Here is a 19,113-nt window from a genome sequence, read left to right as displayed (position 1 = left end):
GCAGTTCTTCTGGGTTGATTCTTTTCATTAATTCTTATCTCATTATCCGTAATAATTGATTTCAAAGCGTTGAAGTTTGCGAGTCTATCTTCACCTACATTCTTGAGTTCATTAAGTACAAGAAACATTTTATTCTCAACTACTGAGTTGAAATTACCCGTTAGCTCACTTATTTCAGTAATGTTTTTACATGAATAACCGGCGAGAAGTTCAGAAATAATGTCTGTGAATCTGTTTTTACCTGTTCCCTGAAGTCCTTTCAAAATAATTGCTGTTTCATTCTTGATTCCAGGATGTTGAATCATTGATGCAATCCAGCCGAGAAGGTATTTATACACTTCATCGTTATTATCACAAATGGCTTCTTTAATGAAATTCATAAACATCTCAATTTTTGAGTAATCTGGTTTTTCGAGAACGTTGTATTTATAACCTTGAAACGTTGAGAAAACATCTGGGGAATCAGATTTAAAGCAAACACCCTTAACGGTTAATGAAGACAATTGATTTAGTAGTACATCCCATGCTGTTATGGTTTTACCTTCTTCTTTAAATAATTTAATCATTTTGAGTGACTCTTTCATGTTTGACTGAAGAACAAATGATATTTGATTCATTTTGTCGTGGATATTATAGTCCTTTTGAATGAAATATTTATTTCCACAATCTACAAAACGGATTACACGTGATAAATCCTCAATTACTTCAGAACTGTTTTTATACTGATGATTTTCAGCCTTGCGTCTAATATCTGTTATCAAAAACGAGTCATCAAGTTTGATATCAAATGTTATTTTTGGCTTACGTAATAAAGGTAAAAACATATTCATCATAATATTCCTTTTGATATAGTTTTTAGAATCTTCACTAAAACAAATGGAGAAGTCATTAAATGTGCATATCTATTACGTGCTTTTTCAAAATTACTTTTTGCATTTTCTGTTAAACTGCAGAAGTTATAAACGTTATCGTATGCTTCATTAATTAAATGATCCGGTAACGAATTAATAGCTTGAAACAGTGTGAATAATGTAACTTCTTTTTTCTAAATTCATGTTTCCACCGTCATTATGTACTTCAAAATCACAGATGCCATCAACTATGCTCTGAGCTAGTTTATCGTCAATGTTTACATCTTTGTTTTCATTCATGATAGTCTTTATTTCTTCATTCTTCTGTTCAACTCTTACCTTAATATTCAAATCATTTAATATATCATTCACTGTTCTAGTTAATGTTGAATCATAACTTCCACGAATGAATGAGTATGTATTGATTGGTTCTGTTGCATTCTTGCGAACTCTTGAATCAGCCATAACCACTAAAAACGCTTTGAATCATCCATAGAAGTCATGATATCAATATCATAATCATTGCAGGAATAACATTTAATCATTCTGTTCGAAACTGCATAGAAGAAATTAGTGTTGCAATAAATGTGAAGACCTCCTGAAGCGGTTTTAACGATAACATCTTTATCCGAAAGTTTTGATAAAATGTCTTTTCTAACTGTTTCTTTAAGTTCATCATTGTACGATTTATTGATATCAACATCTATAATCGTTAAATTTGATATTTTATTTACTAATAAAGCCATACCAGTTTTCCTTCCTCTTCCTCCATCATGTTTGAGGTAGTTATGTAAATCAATCCTGTTTTCACCAATTCTTTCGTTGAGGGTTTTAGTTTCTGCCACAACTAATTCCTCAGCTAATGAATCAATGATATTTTCATCAGAAACGATATAGTTGCTGTTGTTGTTTGTTGCTGTCATTTATATAGGAATAAAAAAATAAAAATAATTCATAACTACCTTCCTCCTATGTTGTTGTCAAAATGTCATGTTGTCACATTTTTTCAGAAAAGTTAAATGACCTGGTAGCACATGGTAACATGGTAGCACCCTCAGTTCTTCAAAAATAATTAATTATTGCCTTCCTCCTATGTTGTTGTCAAAATGTCATGTTGTCACATTTTTTCAGAGAAGTTAAATTACCTGGTAGCACATGGTAACATGGTAGCACCTAATGTTCTTCAAAAATAATTAATTATTGCCTTCCTCCTATGTTGTTGACATAATGTCATGTCGTCAACATGGTAACATGGTAGCACCCTCAGTTCTTCAAAAATAATTAATTATTGCCTTCCTCCTATGTTGTTGTCAAAATGTCATGTTGTCACATTTTTTCAGAGAAGTTAAATGACCTGGTAGCACATGGTAACATGGTAGCACCTTCAGTTATTCAAAAATAATTCATAACTACCTTCCTCCTATGTTGTTGTCAAAATGTCATGTTGTCACATTTTTTCAGAAAAGTTAAATGACCTGGTAGCACATGGTAACATGGTAGCACCTTCAGTTATTCAAAAATAATTCATAACTACCTTCCTCCTGTGTTGTTGTCAAAATGTCATGTTGTCACATTTTTTCAGAAAAGTTAAATGACCTGGTAGCACATGGTAACATGGTAGCACCTTCAGTTATTCAAAAAATAATTCATAACTACCTTCCTCCTATGTTGTTGTCAAAATGTCATGTTGTCACATTTTTTCAGAAAAGTTAAATGACCTGGTAGCACATGGTAACATGGTAGCACCTTCAGTTATTCAAAAATAATTCATAACTACCTTCCTCCTATGTTGTTGTCAAAATGTCATGTTGTCACATTTTTTCAGAAAAGTTAAATGACCTGGTAGCACATGGTAACATGGTAGCACCTTCAGTTCTTCAAAAATAATTAATTATTGAATAACCTAAAAACATTCACGATAAAATAAGTGATAACAAATTTTTATTTTTATCATAAATGAATACCCCACAAGCTCAAAATTTACCACGAATCATAACAAGGGAGGAAATGATAAAAATGATGCAAGAACATGTTAAAAATAACAAACCACTAAAATTGAGAAAATGTGGTTATGCGGTAATGATGGAAAGAGAGATGTTGTCGAAGAGGAATAAAAATTAAATTTGGATAGAGTTTAAAAATTCATCTTTATTAAATTCATCTCTTCCAATCAATTTATTTATTCTATTAAATTCTTTTATTTTTGCTTCACTCAGTTTAAGGATTGAACGATAAGTTTCTAATTTTTCGATTATTTCTTTCCTCTCTTTATCGTTTTCAACCCCACCACATTGTGGCTTCTTTTTGTAATAACATATTTTTGATTTAATTCTGTTTAGTTTCTTTTTATATTCATCGTCTGGACTCTTGACTGCTTCGTTGTTACTCATTTCTTACGAAATAAAAAAATTAAATATTATTTAAATATAATGGAGTAATAAAATAAATCGGAATTTCTATTAATTTATTGTCAACTTCAACTAATGCATTGCCGTTAATATATCTAACAAATTCAGCTATTGTGTCAAATCTTCGTCTTCTTTTTGTCATTGATTTATCAGTTTTTCCATAATCGAGATGAATCAAAACTTTATCCCCTTGTTTAAAATTCATGAGCCCCGAATTAATTTGTTCACGTTTAACATCATTCAACCTTTCCATTTGCTTTCTAATATATTCCCATTCTTTTGAAATATCATTTTTCATTTCCACCGGTTTCATGTTTATTGTTCTATGCCATGTATTATTGTAATAATATACTAACTGCTGTATGATGGAGTCATGATTTCCATCCCAGTATATCTGACCATTAACCCCTAACGCATCTCTAAGAGTTCTCATTACCGCATCAACTATTTTATTATGAAACGTATATGGAGAGGATGAAAAGTAAAAATTAATTTGTGGGAAATAATGAGCCATAGCTGCCTGAAATCCTTTATCACCATCACCCCTTATATTATCTACTCTTTCATGATCTAGTAAGTATTGAATAGCTCTTCTTGTTTCCTGTTCTGTTTTCCCTTTCACCGGAATGCAATATAAATATCTGGTGTTAATGTTAATGGCAAATAAATAAGTAACGTTTCCTCTTGAATATTCTAAATGATCGATTTCGTATGAATATGGATATGGTGCAAATGAAGGGCGACTAAATTTTTCCTTTAACGGTTGAATTTTTGGGTCAGTTGGTTTATTTAATATTTTGAAATCCTTTTTAAAATCTTTTTGCTTCTTTAATGTTTGAAATGGATATAATAAAGTGAATGATGAAGGATTAACTGAAGGAGGAGGAGGTACTGTCGTTGGAGGGTTTGGTGTTGCAGGTGGTTTAATTTTATCTGCTTTGATTTTGGATTTCATTCCCCCCTTCATTAATTCTGGATGTATTCTATTCATTTGTTTTAAATATGCTGTATATAAAGGTTTGATATACTTTCCCGCTTCGAGTTTATGTTGAAGGATGAATTCCAAAAGTTGATCTTCATTTAAAAGTCGGGCTGAATATGGTTTAACTAATGAATCATAAATTAAAGCTTGTGCTTCATTTATGGTCTGAAGGACCTGGGCGTTTTGCACCTTTTGTTTTTGTTCCTTTGGTTTTTGCGGCTCAGGATTATATAATTTATATAATTTATATAATTCATCAATATCTTCTTCTGTTAATACTTTATTTTTGAAATCTTTCAATTGTTTAAGTTGTGATTTACTTTTTCCCTTTGAATATTCATTATTTTTAATTTTGTCTTTAATTTTAGAAATTATTTTATCATGATATTTCAAAACTTCATTTTTATAATACGAATAATAATAATCCATATCATCACCCGTTATATTGTTATCATGTTTTTGGAGATATGATTTTAATTCATAATAATTAAGAAAATTTTGATTAAGTACTAAATCATCAATTAAATTTTTTAAATCTACGCTATTCATTTATATAAAAATAAAATAAGTGTTTTAAGGGTGCCCGCCTCTTTGAATCATAGTATCAAAACCATTATTTACGGTTCCTTTTGTCTCTTCTGTGGCATTTTATTAAATAAATGGCATACAACATCCATTTTCACAACATACAGCCTTAGTGTGTGCTCCTGTTAATGCAGTCTTACCGATTGTTAAGCGAGTCATTGACCCGTTTTTAAGTTGTAAATTAATATTCTGACCATCAAATATCACTTTATCATTTATTATATCCAAATAATTTTTAGGTGTTAATTGTTTATTTTGTCGTAAACTAACTCCTTTCATTTTTTGTGCAATCTTTTTAAAATCACTTCCATCAATTGAACCGTTGAATGAAGTATAACACTTAGGACATAAAGCAACCATGTTATCACCTTGTTTCTCAATTGCTAAACCCAATAACTTCTTCTCATGTGCTTTTTCTTCAGCTTTATTCTTTAATTTAGGTTTAAATTTCTCATTAAAACAGAAGAAATCAAAAGGTGCGAATTTGTAAATGTTTTTATCATAAAATTTTTTATCGGTTACAATTGCTTGAAATGCTTGAGTGTTAGGAAGATTTGGGTCGCCAGCGATTGCCCAATAAGATGAATCAGTATCACCTTCAATGAAATGAAAACGATTAACATCCATGCATTTATACATAAAATCATAAATGAAAACCAAATACCAGTATTTTGCGTTATCTAAAGTGAAGAATGCCTCTTGTAAACATGTATCACATCTATAAAATCTATCTTTAAGCATCACTTGATACGTATCCTCTCCTATTTCTCTTATGTTTTTAAACTTATTTGACATACATGCAACGCGTGCCTTCTGTGCATTCATTATTTTAGTCTTTGCGTAATTTTGTGTATTCATTGCATCGTAACCATATGATCCATTAAGTGAAATCTTGCAAAATAAACTTTTTCCTTTATTTCCTTCTAATTCAGCCTTTTGTCTTTCGTTCATAAATTCATTCGCAAATTCATTAAAACAAGTATTTTTCGTAAATGTTAAAATTGATTGAATGTCATCAATGATAAAATGAAATCTGTCTATTAGATACCAAAGATAATAAGAAGAAAATGGTTGATATTGGTTGTGTGTTGATGCTAACTGAGTTAATTTCCTCTGTTTCTGGTCAACTGGTAGATTGTTTGATTTCATGTAATTATACATAAAACCACCAATTGTTTTTTCATCTGTGATAATATCAAAGTTTCTTATTATTGGTAAAAAGTTTATGTAATCATTAATGTATTTTTCATCAATGTGACCCTTTACTTCAGCCACGAATAAAGTATTTTTCTTCTTAATTATTCCCAGTGCTTTTGCTTTCTTTGTTGCTGTATCACAAATGATAACACCATTCAATCTTCCCGGCATATACATTTTATGGTCAGTATATTGAATGAAATCATGAGGATTAGATGAAAATGATGAAGGATATAATGAATTAAAGTCAACACCAACGAAATGAGTCATAATGTTGGAAGTGTCCTCATTTGATACAGTTTTAGTTTCTGGATTATATGAAAGTTTATTAATGTGCGTGATTCCTTTAAGATTTACTCTATGTTGAACATTTGATAAACCACCAGTAATTCCATTACGGAGGATGTGATAAGCTTCAACTGAATCTAGAGTCATTGGTAAATTATTTTTTAATGTATAATTTCTTAAATTGATTCTTAAACGTTGAACATCTTCATCTTTATTTGATTTTACGACATTGCAATAACAACACATTAACTGACAATTTTCTTTGGTATGTGGTTTTTCATTATCGATTCTATCTAATGTTGGTTTATTAGCATATGTAAACGCTTTACCACACATTTTGCATTTAGATGAAAGGATTAAATCGTGATAGTATTGATAGTCATCCATTGAAACATTGTTTTTAGTATCCCTTTCTGCTTTTTCATCTTGTTTCTTATATGAATCAATTTTATATTTCCAATACTTTTTGTTAATTCAAAAACTTGATTCCACATTTTCTTCTTCTGGATATGTTTCGTTAGGATTGAAGTTCTTATATGCTAACGCGTAACGAATCATTGATGCATTCGATGATAAAGAAAGATTATGAAGCATGTCAATTTTATAAACAAATGTTTCTTCAATAATTTTATCAATTGGGTCAATCATAATTTCAACGTCTTTATTGCAATAATGAATAAAATATTCTAATCTATTCTCAAAATTTTTAGCATCATTGAGATATATTTGATAATCTGAATCGGATATTGTTTCTTGAGTTAATGCTGAATAAAATGAATCTTGAGTGAATGGTTCCACTTTATATAATTCATCTTCGTAATTCTCCCATGTGATGAATTGATAAGGGAAAAAGGATTTAACACGTGATTTATTGTTTCCGAAATCTTGAGTGAATTGGTCTAATGTTCCACCCGCTATATAATTTCTGATGTCAATAAATCTTAATTCATATGGACAGTTTGTTTTCTTTACAATGATTTGCTTAAATTGAGAAGAAGAACCCAGCATTGATTTTATTTTCCATTTTGCAGTGTTTAAATCACGAAGAATTAAATTTAAATCAAACTTTCCCGAATTAAAACCTATGATATTCACTTTATTGAATTCCTCATCTAGAAGTTCTTTAAATGCTTCCTTCTGTTTTTCATTTAATGTATGGGACAAAGTCCCCGCCGTTTGGTCCGTTTGCGGCTTCATTAATTCTTCATATTGTTCAATATTTGATTTAGCAACTAATGAACAGGTTGAAAATAAAAATTCAATCCAATCAGAGATGAACGAATCACTTGATGTTAAGCAAAAATTCCTCGTAAATGTTTTATCACGGTCTACGACCTCGCCGCTTCGGTCTGAAAGACCTTCAGGACTCAAAGAGTCCGTTTGCGGCTTTATTTTGACAGTTGATGATACCATAAATGGTTTTAAGTAAGCGTTCAAAGTTGCACATTCAGAAAGTTGAAGTTCTTCTTTAGTCTCTAATGTTTCGAAGTCAAAAGTAATATAATATCTTGTTGGTTTATAATATTCCTGCAAATTATGTGCTAATAGCCATTGATATATCTTCTGTTTCGTGATATGTGGTGCATATGGTTGTTGTGTGTTTTGCAATTGAACGTCTTGAATTAATCTTCCATTATTTTCTTTACATTTCTCACAATGCTTTAAAAATCTTCTTTGGTTTTTCCTTTCTGGGTCATCACGGATAGAATATACTTCTTCTTTGCAAAAGGGGCAAACTTTATATCCTGTGAGTGCTTCAACGTCTGTAATTCTGTCAGCGTGAAGTTTTCCACATGGACTCTGTGTTAATAAAATATTTACTGTTTCAAATTCTGGATCTATCATTATTGATTCCACTAATGGAAAGTCTACCTTATTTATGTCTACGTCTTCTGGTTGAGGGTCACAATAATAAAAATCAATATTAACGTTTAACATTCTTGCTAACCTCTCACTTTCTGATGAAATGTCAAATCCTTCATATGCATCTATGGCTTCATTTAAATAACTTCTACGAGTTTTAGGATTAACACCATCAGGAATGTTATAGAAGCGTTTAAATAACCTTCTACCTTCGGCTCTTATTTGATTATCATTCATTTTAGCTGTTCCGTTTTTGTTCATTTATGTAAGAATAAAAAATTAAAAAATAAATAAAAATAAAGTTTATTTTTTTAAAGTCCAGGGCTAAAGTCCATAAAATGAATTAAGAACACATAAATTTTTATCATCTGCGACGTGACGAATACATTTTAATTTACTCAAGAATGCGTACCCTGATACATTAAATCTAATTCCTGTCTTATTTAATTTCACAACTTTGAAAAGGAATGTATGAATAGCTATAAAATGATGAGATGATGTTTTATGGGTTGCTTCCATTTTTTCTGAAATAAATGAATAAATATAATGTTTATAAGTTTTCATATCTTTTATATTCTTAATAACGAATGGTATAGACCTTTCAACTTCGTCTTCCTTCGGTGCTGTTCTTTCATATGAAACATTATTAGTATCTTCAATAATGAAACCACAATCGCATAAAATTTTATATGTACCAATTGTTTCTTTTGATATTTTATCTAACAAATCAAAAACTTTATCAACACCTGCACATTTATTTAAATAATAATTTGTGTAAATATCATGGTCTTCTTTCTTAATCGTATTTGTTGCATATGTTACATTTTTCAGTGCTTTTTTGAATTTTTCAGAATCAAGAGGAGGTGAAAGTAATATACATGGATAATCTCCATCGTCAATAAATTGTAACTTATGTTTATGAATAAATTTTGTGCCTTCTTCTGAAAGTGTTTCATCTATTTCACCATCTAATAAATTTTTAGTAGATTCCAAAAAGTAATTTTTATATCTTTCTTCATGAGATTTTTGAACTTCTGATTCTGAAGCTGGGATATTCATTAAACCCTCTACTTCATTCTCATTATATTTTCAACTTCTCTTAATTCCTTAATTTTTTCATCTATTTCATCTCTTATTTTTTCCAGTCTTTCAATTTCATCATATTCATCATCTTTAATCCGTTCTTCATAATATTCAGGGAAAACATCAGGTTCTTTAGGTTTTTCTTCTTCAGATGTGGGATATAAGAAATTTATAACATCATCTTTATTCATTTTTCCATCATAATCTAAATCATTTAATAACTCCGCGAATTTTTGACAATTTCTTAAATAATATTTATTAACTTCATAACTCGCCTCCTCTAATATATCCTTTATTTCCTCGTTTGTGAATCCCAATTTTTTAACGTCGTTAGTCTTGACACTCATTTTCATACGAATTAAAAAAATAAATTATTCAAAAAATGTAAGACATGAATTTTTAAAGTTTATTTTTTCATTCATGAATGATAATTATATCTGATTTCTTTTACTCTCTCATACATACTAGATTTGAAGAATTCAGAACATTTCCCATAATCTCCTAAATGTTTTCTTATCCCTAACGTGTGCCAGTTATTATATGAAACTGAATAAACTTTATCTTTATCTTTACACCTTTCATCACTTCCAATATATTTATATCTCAGTTTTGATTTAGCATTTTCATATTCATTAGCGTTTAATAATTCGCAGTCTTCCTTTTTAAATTGATGTTTAAGATATTCAGGATTTAATACTCTACGTTTATATGCTCCTAACTTAGTTCTAAAGGTTTTTCTACAAAATTTAGGAATTCCATCCTCTTTAATGTCATCAATGATTTCCATTTCATTATTTTCAATTTCTTCTTCTCGTTTATGAGGTCTTTGATTATGACTCCATTGATTCCATGAAATTAAATATTCTTTATCATTATATTTATACCTCATTAGCTTATTTTGGCTTTCATATTCATTTAATAATTCACAATCTTCATTTTTAAATTGAAGTTTAACCCATTCAGGATTTAAACAATGTTTAATTAATCGCGGAATATCTGACATCATCTATATATAGCTTCTTTTATAAAAGATAAAAAAATAAATTATTTTAAAATTAATGTTAATTTTTATAAATTATATTTTAATGCATCGTCTATATATAGATGTAACAAAAAAAGTCACTAACCCCGCACTCATATACTACTTCAGATAAAAATCGAATAATATATACATCTATTGTTCATTAGCTCGCTCTAAATAATTTTATGAATAATATCTTAAGAATGGTTATATTCTCTTATTAAATTTTTACAACAATTAATCTATGATCGGAGTTATGAAATTATTTTACTATATTCTTGGAACACAAATATACCTCTGTTTAAAAAATTATTTCTCTTTAATAATTTTCATTTGTAATCCAAAATTTCCGAGACGATCTGAAAATCAAAAGATAATTGTAGTTTGGTATTTTAGAATAAATTATAAGTCTCATCACACTTTTCAATGCTCGATTTTTAAAAACTGTTTAAAAATGGAGCTTATATTGAAATAGTGTAGAGACTAAAAATTACCACAGACTATTTCAGAGGATTGAGTTGCCACTCAATCCTCTGAAAAGTCTGAGGTAATTTGCAAAATTTCTCTATCAATGATGGTGATCGCCTCAAAGAAAAAATTGAATAGATATTAATATTAATCTATTTTTGTGTTGTTGATACATGCAATATACTAATACAGAAAATATTTAATCGTCTTTACATATAATAAATTTTGCCATCGGCAAACCTCCGGCTAAAGTTAGAAACATTACTGCAATATATTTGAATAATGCAATTTTCCCTAAATTATGTCATAAATTTTACTCGCAAATTTGAATACTAACTCCCAAAATTCATTCAATAATCGTCGTCATTCTCAAAATAGCTTCTCAATTATCGTCCTCAGGTTTACCTCATTTTTGAAAAAGATGTCACAAAAAGTTGGTATGCAAAAGACCAATCTCAGAAGAATTGGAACAGATATTAATAGCTTGGACTCTGCTTTGCTTCCAAAGGCAAAGACATCGAAGCAGCATCGCAATAGTGAGTTTTTCTTCTTGCTTAGAGCCTTCAACAAGAGACATCACTTACATAAAATGATGAACTGAAATGGAAATAATGTTAATTATCTTGTTTTATATTGAATTGTTTTGTTTCTTTATTACGAATAAATAATTCGAAATTCTACTACATGTGTTTTAATTATCTATCCCTTGATTTCCTTGTTTATTGAAATTTGGTCATTTTCTATCTTTTATTAAAAATTTCATTTTTATTAATTGTTTAAAAACCTTTAAAATTCATTTATTGTGTATTCATTTAAATTTTTGAAGTAATTAATGACCTTGAATGGATTTTTTAAAATGAGAGTTGATAGAGATTAAAGATTATGTGTTTCATGTTAATAGATTGTCTGAATTTGGTTTCTATGATATAATCAAAGATTTAATAATGCTGAAAATTGTCACCTTTGAGAATTGGAATTACATTCATTTTCCAAAATTGTAAACTGTGATACAATAATAACTGATATTGGTCTACATGTATACATAATAGGCATTTATAACGTGATCTCCTTTGATTATCTAAAGTCGTGTATGAAGAGAACAAAGTACTCTATATTTGCACTTAAAATGAGCAGAAAGCATGTCAAAAGCAATAACTATTTATATAAATGTTACTAAGTCTTGGAATTTTTCATAAAAGAGTTAGGCCGAATCAAAATATCAAAAGATTTCAATATTTGAGAATAATTCATATCATAGTAGCTGTTCATAGGATTTCTAAATAGAATGGCATATGATACAATGCTCATACATGTTTTTTTGAATCGAGTTTACAACTTATAATCATTTAACTTCAGTTACACTTTATAGATTGTGTAAAGTATCTATTTTTGTTTGCCAGTGTTTATATTCTATTGAAATTGGAACACTGTTTCAAGAAACATTATTCGAATATTTTTTTTTCTGGGCTGTAAATTGGGTTAGTTCAAAGAGAGCTTCTTGTTCTTATTATTGTTGTTTTTACAGCATGGAATCACTTTTGGTTAATAATATTTAGTAAATTTGTTAATAGCCAAAAAATTGGCTCATGCCAGAGAAAATATTCGACCATTTAATTTGTTTCATATGTATAAATGAAAAACTTACATGAGTTAACCCTTCGAATGCCTTTGATGGTGATTTGGAATTTCAAATAATACTTCAAAAACAAAATTACTATAATTGAATTTAACTAACAGAACCCACGTATTTGAGCTGATGTTTTTGTAATTGAGGGAAAAATTATTCTGAAATAATATTGATAACAATTATATCCTAATAAAATGTTAGGAACTGGTATCACGTAGATAAAAATTTAATTTTCCCGATAAAAAACTTTTACAGTTCCCAACGAAATTTTTATCAATTCAGAAAAGATAAAAATAACATTTTCAATTAAAACCCGTTTGGCCTGTAAAATAAATTTACCTGTATGACTGAATGATAGTAATATTAAAAAGAAAAATTGAATTTTTGTGAAACAGAAAATTAATTCTTGAAAATATAATTGAAAACTTCTTAGTACACAGAATTTATTTACTCCATATTGGCTCACATGTAGAAAACATGCGGGAATAGTAGTATTGCCAGTAAGGGTTTCGTTTTGCTAAAATTGTCACTTTTATAGCATATTTGTTTTTGGATGTTTTGCGAAACCAAAAAAAAAACTATGATATCCAATGTGTGTGTAAAGAAAATACTTTATTTACTAGTTAAAAAATCATTTGGTATTGATCAAGTTATTTTTTCTGGATAAGATATTATATGGATAATTGGATAGAAAATACAATTATATAATCTTGTACCTGGTTTAATTAAGCTAATTGTCATCAGAAACTTGTAATTTTTATGAATTTCAGATTTTCTTTTCATTACTGCTTTTCTTAATAGGTCAAGTTCTTATTTACGTTATAAAGTATGATATTTACAAATATCAAGTTATCATGTTTTTTGAGAAATTATGAGAAACAAACAAAAATGAAAAAGATAGGAATAGCAATGAATAGTGATGTGGGTATAGAAAATGTAAGAGATATGAATGCAAAGCAATCAGTATTTAGGACATTGACCATAGATTTCGAAAAAAAAATGCTGCATATTGAGCGAAAACTATGATTATATTATAAGGCTGTCATTTAAAGCATAATGAAACTATTCCCTTTTCATTTTAATCGAATAAGATAGTAAAGATTTTTGAATTAGCTAGAAACTGATGAGATGTTTTCACAAATCAGATTTTTAATCTCTATAATGCATAACTCACTCAATATCTCAATTTTGATATTGCGAGATATTTTTGCTATCGGTTTCGCAATTTTGACACAATAGCAAGAGGGTTCTATAAGCATTATTATCAACGTAGAATCTGAATATCATATCAGAAAATGTCGCAAATCTGACATTTACCCGACCAAATAGCAAAAATAATTGAATACTTTTCGCAAAAACTTTAAAAATCGATAAAAATATGAAATATAGATATTAAAGAGACTTTTTATATAATATTCATAAAGATTTTCCAAAAATATGATACCGCAAAATTAAAAAAGTGACGTCTTGAGTGGAGTCAAAGGTCGAAATTGCTAGCTAAATGTTTTTTTAGCGAAATTGCAAAAAAAAAAAAAAAAAAAAAAAAAAGGTACTGGGGCTTCCAGGGCTGCGCCCCTCTAGCCCCCTGAAGATGTTTAGTATAACACCAGGTCCCTCGGTTAAACCAACTTCTCTGAAAAAATGAGACAACATGACATTTTGACAACAGTCCAGGAAGTCTTAACAAGATAGAATATGAGAGAGGTCCTATAAACCGGAGAAAGTCTCATATAAACATCTGTCAAAAGCCGCTTTTTAACTTCACTTAAAATGCCACGTAAGCTACGTAAGAATATACGTAAGAGGAAGAGAGCATTGAAACATCCAATAGTAAAACTAACACCACAACAACAGTTGCAACAACAAATGCTGAATGACCCCACTATGTTGCAACAAATGTCAAGCAATCCTATGCTTTTAAACCGAGTTGTTGGTGCACAGAGTGGAGGTTTAAGAGCGGCACTTTTAGCGAAAATGGCAGGCTATGGTGGAGCTGCAGACGGAACAGCCTATAACCCTCAAAGTCAAATGAATTTGAGTTCACTCAAAAATCAAATAACAGATGTCAAAAAGTCAAACATAGACATACAGAAGCAAATAAGTGAAAACGAAAAGAAACTAGAATATGACAGACACACAAAGAAACTCAATGAGTTAAACGTAGAGAAAAAGAAGAAAGAAGAACAACTGAAAGAACTAAGTACAGAGGAATATGCGAAAAAAGTGTCAGAAAAAGCAGCAGAAGTAGCAAAAATGGAACAAGATGTCATAAATTTGAAAAACCATACTACTCGATATAAAGTACTGAAAGATGAAGAGATAAAACAAAAAGCCCTGAAGACATATATGGATAGCGATGAGTATAAAAAAGAAGTTGAAGCAAATGTAAAGGCAGAAAAACTTTTACAGTTGCAAAACCAAACCGTACAGTATGAAAACTTAGCACAAGAAAGTAAAAATAACGACGCAGCCATGCAAAAGGCAATGAAAAGCGCAGAATATATAAAAGCTAACAATGACTGGTTAGATGCCCAAGCCAACGCCAAAGCAGCCCAACTCATAGGGTCAATAAGGACAAAAATACAAGCGGATGAAGACAGTTCAAATGAAGCTTTAACAAATGCTGACTTTAAGAACGCCTTCGAAGCTCTTCATAGTAAGGTGAAACAAGTGAACGACTTCTCATCTGGAAAGAAACTGAAGTCTGAAGGTTTCGACAAAGAGTTAAAAGAAGTAGCACAAAATATGACGAAAATAACAGATGCAGCAACGAGACAGGTAGTTCAAAGTGCCTATGACGCCGTTAGAGCAACTGTTGTGGAAAGTCAAGAAAAAGAGTTACAACAGACCAAAACAGACCTAGTAAATGCTTTCTTAAGAACGAAAAGTCAGGTAGGACATTACGCTGCAGATGGAACATATGTGCCAGCTGGTGGAACTTATATACCAGCTGTTGGAATTTATATACCACCAAACCCTCCAAGAGAAGCACCTGCACCAGGACTACCTAAAACATTTACATCGTCACATGGACACAGACATAGGCATGCACCAAAACCAACACAACAACCAACACAACAACCAACACAACAACCACCTCCACAACCAGCACCACAACCAACAGTTCAAAACCCTGCACAACAACAACAACAACCACAAACAGAGCAAGGACATAAAAGAAGTAGAGAACAAGGAAACCAAGAATTCTTAAAAAGGCTTAAGGAAGACTATGGTTACCCAGATAGTATTGACTTTAGTGACAGATATAAAGAAGCTATTAGAAAGTTCAAGGATGGAAATACTGACCCGAACCTATTTAGCTTTATGGTTCAGCATAAAATCGGATATAATTTCAAACCTGGAAAATACAAGCTCGCTAAGGGATATGATTTAATAGCATATCATCCAAATGACATGGATGAATTTACTCCGAGATATTTGATGTCAGAGCTAAATGACAATTCAACTCCCGTCATGAAACGCGTAAAAAATAGAGACGGAACGAAAGAAGAAAGGTTTATGAGTCCGGATGACTTAGAAAGGGAAGTTGTTAAAAACGTCTCGGAATATATGAAATGCCAGCAGATGAGGTACAAGAAACTCCACAGGAAGAACTAGTTCAGATACAACCAGACATGGAGAAATAGTTCAGCAACAACAGCTAGAAGAGCCTGAAGGAAACGAACAAGTCCCTCCTTTGGAAACTAACTTCACAGAACTAGATGAAGATTTGGAACAGCCGAAAAATCTTGACCCTCAACAAGAGTATGCGGAGAATATGGAATATTTCCAGGAGTCTAAAAAAAATTCGGCTGACATAGTAGAAGAATATCGAAAAATGTTTGCCGACATACAAAAGACTCCAACACCAGATGAAAATATTCAGCATAGAATGGAAGTACTGAAAGAAAATGTACACAAATACAACAACCCTTTTTACTTACGAGCATTTAACGTTCAATCTTCGGATGAACTCGGTGAAAATAAAAGGTTAAATTTCAAGAAAACATATAGAAATGAAACATTGTTTAAAGTTCATCAGAACCTAACCAAGATGGAAACAAACCTACTTTTGTTTCTGCAGACGATGGAACTACAATGAGATGGGTCATAAAGCTAACCCGGATAGGTGGTTCATAAACTTACAACCACAATTCCAAGAAGTTGTAGACGCAATGGAATTGAATGGTGAACCAGATATAGCTGGTATTTTAAGCGCGGCTTTAATGCCATTGAAAGATATGAAACATGCAGATATTTTGGACCAGTATGAAATGAACATGGCTGATGGAAATATAACACCTGACGTTCTAAAACATTTATCTCAAAGAACTACACAGAACCATAGAGATGTATATTTGGTGAAGAGTTTAGAAAGACAGTTAGGGAGAGAGAAGGAAGAGAACCTATTGTACATGACCTTGCAAATGAAAGTTTACAAAATGTCATAAAAACTTACTTTGCAGACAATGAACCGAGAAGGGATGAATATTTAAGTAAACTCAAATGGACAGTACCAAATGAAATGTTAGTATTGAAAAACATGTTCCTTGACAAAATAAAACCAACTACAGAAATAAACGACGCAAGACTGAAAGATTGGGTAAAAGCTTTCCCATTCACAAAAGATATAGTTGGTAACATGGAAAGAAAACCAGAATGGCTACAAAAACATATATTTGGAAACGAGCATATTCCATATGGACAAGCTCTGTTTGAAGAGCTTGAACCGGAAACTCAGGAAAGAGTCATGCAAACAATACGTGAAGACTCAAATACAAACTATGACAAACTCTTTCTAGGATATAGGGTACCTGAGATGGGCGACCAGAGCCCAAAGGCAAAAAGGACATGGGAAATTTACAACATACTAGGTGAACATGAGGCAAAGATGCAACAACTTGAAGCAGAGGGCAAGTTACCAAAGCGACACCAAAGAAGAAGAGTAGAACAAAGTGAAAGTAGTGAAGAAGTAACTTCATCTAGTGAAAGTAGTGGCAATGAAGGAAAAAGAAGAGTTAAAAACTCAGTCAGGAAGAAAGTAAAGCTTGGTCCACGTGGGTTCTATTATGACATATAAATCCAACTATTCTATATTTTTACCCATATGAAATGTACGCCGCTCAGAATATAACGCCAACAGTTTTGGATGCCATGAATGGAAATGTTTCCGAATGGTATAACGAATGCGACAATGCCATTAGAAGGTCAGAAATAGTTCCTGGAACTTACGAATATACAACTGCTGTTTCTTATGGAAACGTAGGTGAGTTTGGAGAAGGTTCTTCAACAACAGTAGATATGCTTGCGACAGGTTTCATATAATTTCTATGACAACTCTTTCTTATACGTGGAACAAGACATTGAAATAAAACCTTCTGCCAAGTTGTCTGACAAGAAAGGTTGCAATGGAATTTTCTATGTCGGATACCAATATGCTCCAGAAGTTTTCATGGGATATAAGATATATTCTAACTCTGACTTAGTTCAAACAGTAACATGGGCAAACTATGAATGGTTCGCTTTGAGAAACTCAGTACAACCACAAGCTAGAGAACAAACAGACCAGTATGCAACTATTGAGAAAATAAGAAGACTTGACCCTAACGTTCCAGGAGTTTATGTTAACCTTTCTGGTTCAGATGGAAATGCAGTAACCAAAGTAAAATTGAAACTTAGAGTTCCTTTGTCATCTTTCCTCATCTTCAGGTTTTTAAGATACTTGCCAAACTGGGCAGGAAAAATTTCTATTGAACTTACTCCAAGCAAAAATAACTTAGTCATTGCACCAACACAAGACCCATTCACTCTTACAGAAGTAGTGGGAACAAATAAAATGTCATTCGCCGACTTTTGCAAAGACAAAGTTGACTTAGACTTTGGTTTCTCAAACCTCAACACTGAAGTAAACTACTACTTCAATGCTGCTGGAACTGCTTGGGACCCAGTTAAGTTCACATGCGAAAAATTTGAATGCAAGAGAATAGAAAGCAGACTTGCAGTCTATATGTTGGACCCAGATATTTCAAATGCTTTAGCTGCCAAATATATTGCAGTTCCACTTATGTTCCCTATACACCAAATATCTGTCAAAGACTTTGCAGTGAAGTTGGAAACCAAAGTGCTGACCCAGGTGCAAGAACAGATATTGCTTTAACAACTGCAATGAAACATGCAGATACTATGTTTGTACTGTTCAGACGAACTATAAATGACTATTCTTGTTTCTACAACCCCGGTATTAAATATCATATAAACATAGATGGCAAATATTATCCAAGAGAAGAATATTCTACAGTTGAGGATATGAGGTCATACAACTTGACATTAGATGCTATGAACTTTAACAACAACTTCACAACAACCATTAACCCTGAAATGCAAAGTTCTATTATGCCATATGTGAAAGTATGGACTCATACAGGAGGTCAAAAAACTCAATATACAAATGGAGACCGTTCAAACTTTTGGCTTGGCATTCCATTTGCTGACTCAGAAGACTTTATGGTGGTATTTCAACTGTTGGTACTGTACAAATACAATATACTGGTGACAGAGACGGTCCAGATGAACTGAGAGCAAAGAAGTTTACAAAACCAATAGCACTTTTCACGGAAGATGCTCTTTTGAAGATTCGTTCGATGAAACCTGCTGGGGCTCCTCAGATTGGCATAACGACAGCTTCCATCGAGCAGATTTTGGCAGCAGGTCAGTAAGTTGTTCTTGAACTGACTTTCTCC

The 19,113-nt window shown here is 31.3% G+C and overlaps 5 protein-coding genes and 2 pseudogenes across 7 annotated transcripts, besides 2 other annotated features; 2 read left to right on the top strand and 5 right to left on the bottom strand.

The window, feature by feature from the left end:
* Positions 1–9,763: part of a mobile genetic element that runs on past the window's edge.
* Positions 1,134–1,774, bottom strand: TVAGG3_0715670 (annotated as a pseudogene). Its single transcript has one exon. A coding segment is annotated over exon 1 (641 nt).
* TVAGG3_0715660 (uncharacterized protein) lies at positions 2,969–3,241 on the bottom strand (the record flags this gene model as incomplete). Its single annotated transcript, XM_051243938.1, has 1 exon — positions 2,969–3,241. One exon carries the CDS (start codon positions 3,239–3,241, stop codon positions 2,969–2,971), a length of 273 nt encoding a protein of 90 aa, XP_051090525.1.
* On the bottom strand, positions 3,261–4,790 carry TVAGG3_0715650 (integrase core domain containing protein family; the record flags this gene model as incomplete). The annotated part of the gene is made up of 1 exon (XM_051243937.1): positions 3,261–4,790. One exon carries the CDS (start codon positions 4,788–4,790, stop codon positions 3,261–3,263), a length of 1,530 nt encoding a protein of 509 aa, XP_051090524.1.
* On the bottom strand, positions 5,624–6,698 carry TVAGG3_0715640 (DNA/RNA polymerase superfamily; the record flags this gene model as incomplete). Its single annotated transcript, XM_051243936.1, has 1 exon — positions 5,624–6,698. A coding segment is annotated over one exon (1,075 nt), but the record flags the coding sequence as incomplete, so codon positions are not given.
* Positions 6,804–8,242, bottom strand: TVAGG3_0715630 (annotated as a pseudogene). The gene has a single exon. A coding segment is annotated over exon 1 (1,439 nt).
* Positions 9,764–14,143: 4,380 nt separating the features above from the next.
* On the top strand, positions 14,144–14,727 carry TVAGG3_0715610 (protein of unknown function, DUF4106 family; the record flags this gene model as incomplete). The annotated part of the gene is made up of 1 exon (XM_051243935.1): positions 14,144–14,727. A coding segment is annotated over one exon (584 nt), but the record flags the coding sequence as incomplete, so codon positions are not given.
* A 118-nt stretch (positions 14,728–14,845) lies between these two features.
* On the top strand, positions 14,846–15,982 carry TVAGG3_0715600 (protein of unknown function, DUF4106 family; the record flags this gene model as incomplete). Its single annotated transcript, XM_051243934.1, has 1 exon — positions 14,846–15,982. A coding segment is annotated over one exon (1,137 nt), but the record flags the coding sequence as incomplete, so codon positions are not given.
* A 432-nt stretch (positions 15,983–16,414) lies between these two features.
* Positions 16,415–19,113: part of a mobile genetic element that runs on past the window's edge.

The sequence above is a fragment of the Trichomonas vaginalis genome, chromosome III (assembly GCF_026262505.1).
Source record: "Trichomonas vaginalis G3 chromosome III, whole genome shotgun sequence".
In the NCBI taxonomy this organism is placed as follows: domain Eukaryota; phylum Parabasalia; order Trichomonadida; family Trichomonadidae; genus Trichomonas; species Trichomonas vaginalis.
This window is presented reverse-complemented; position numbering and strand designations above follow the sequence as displayed.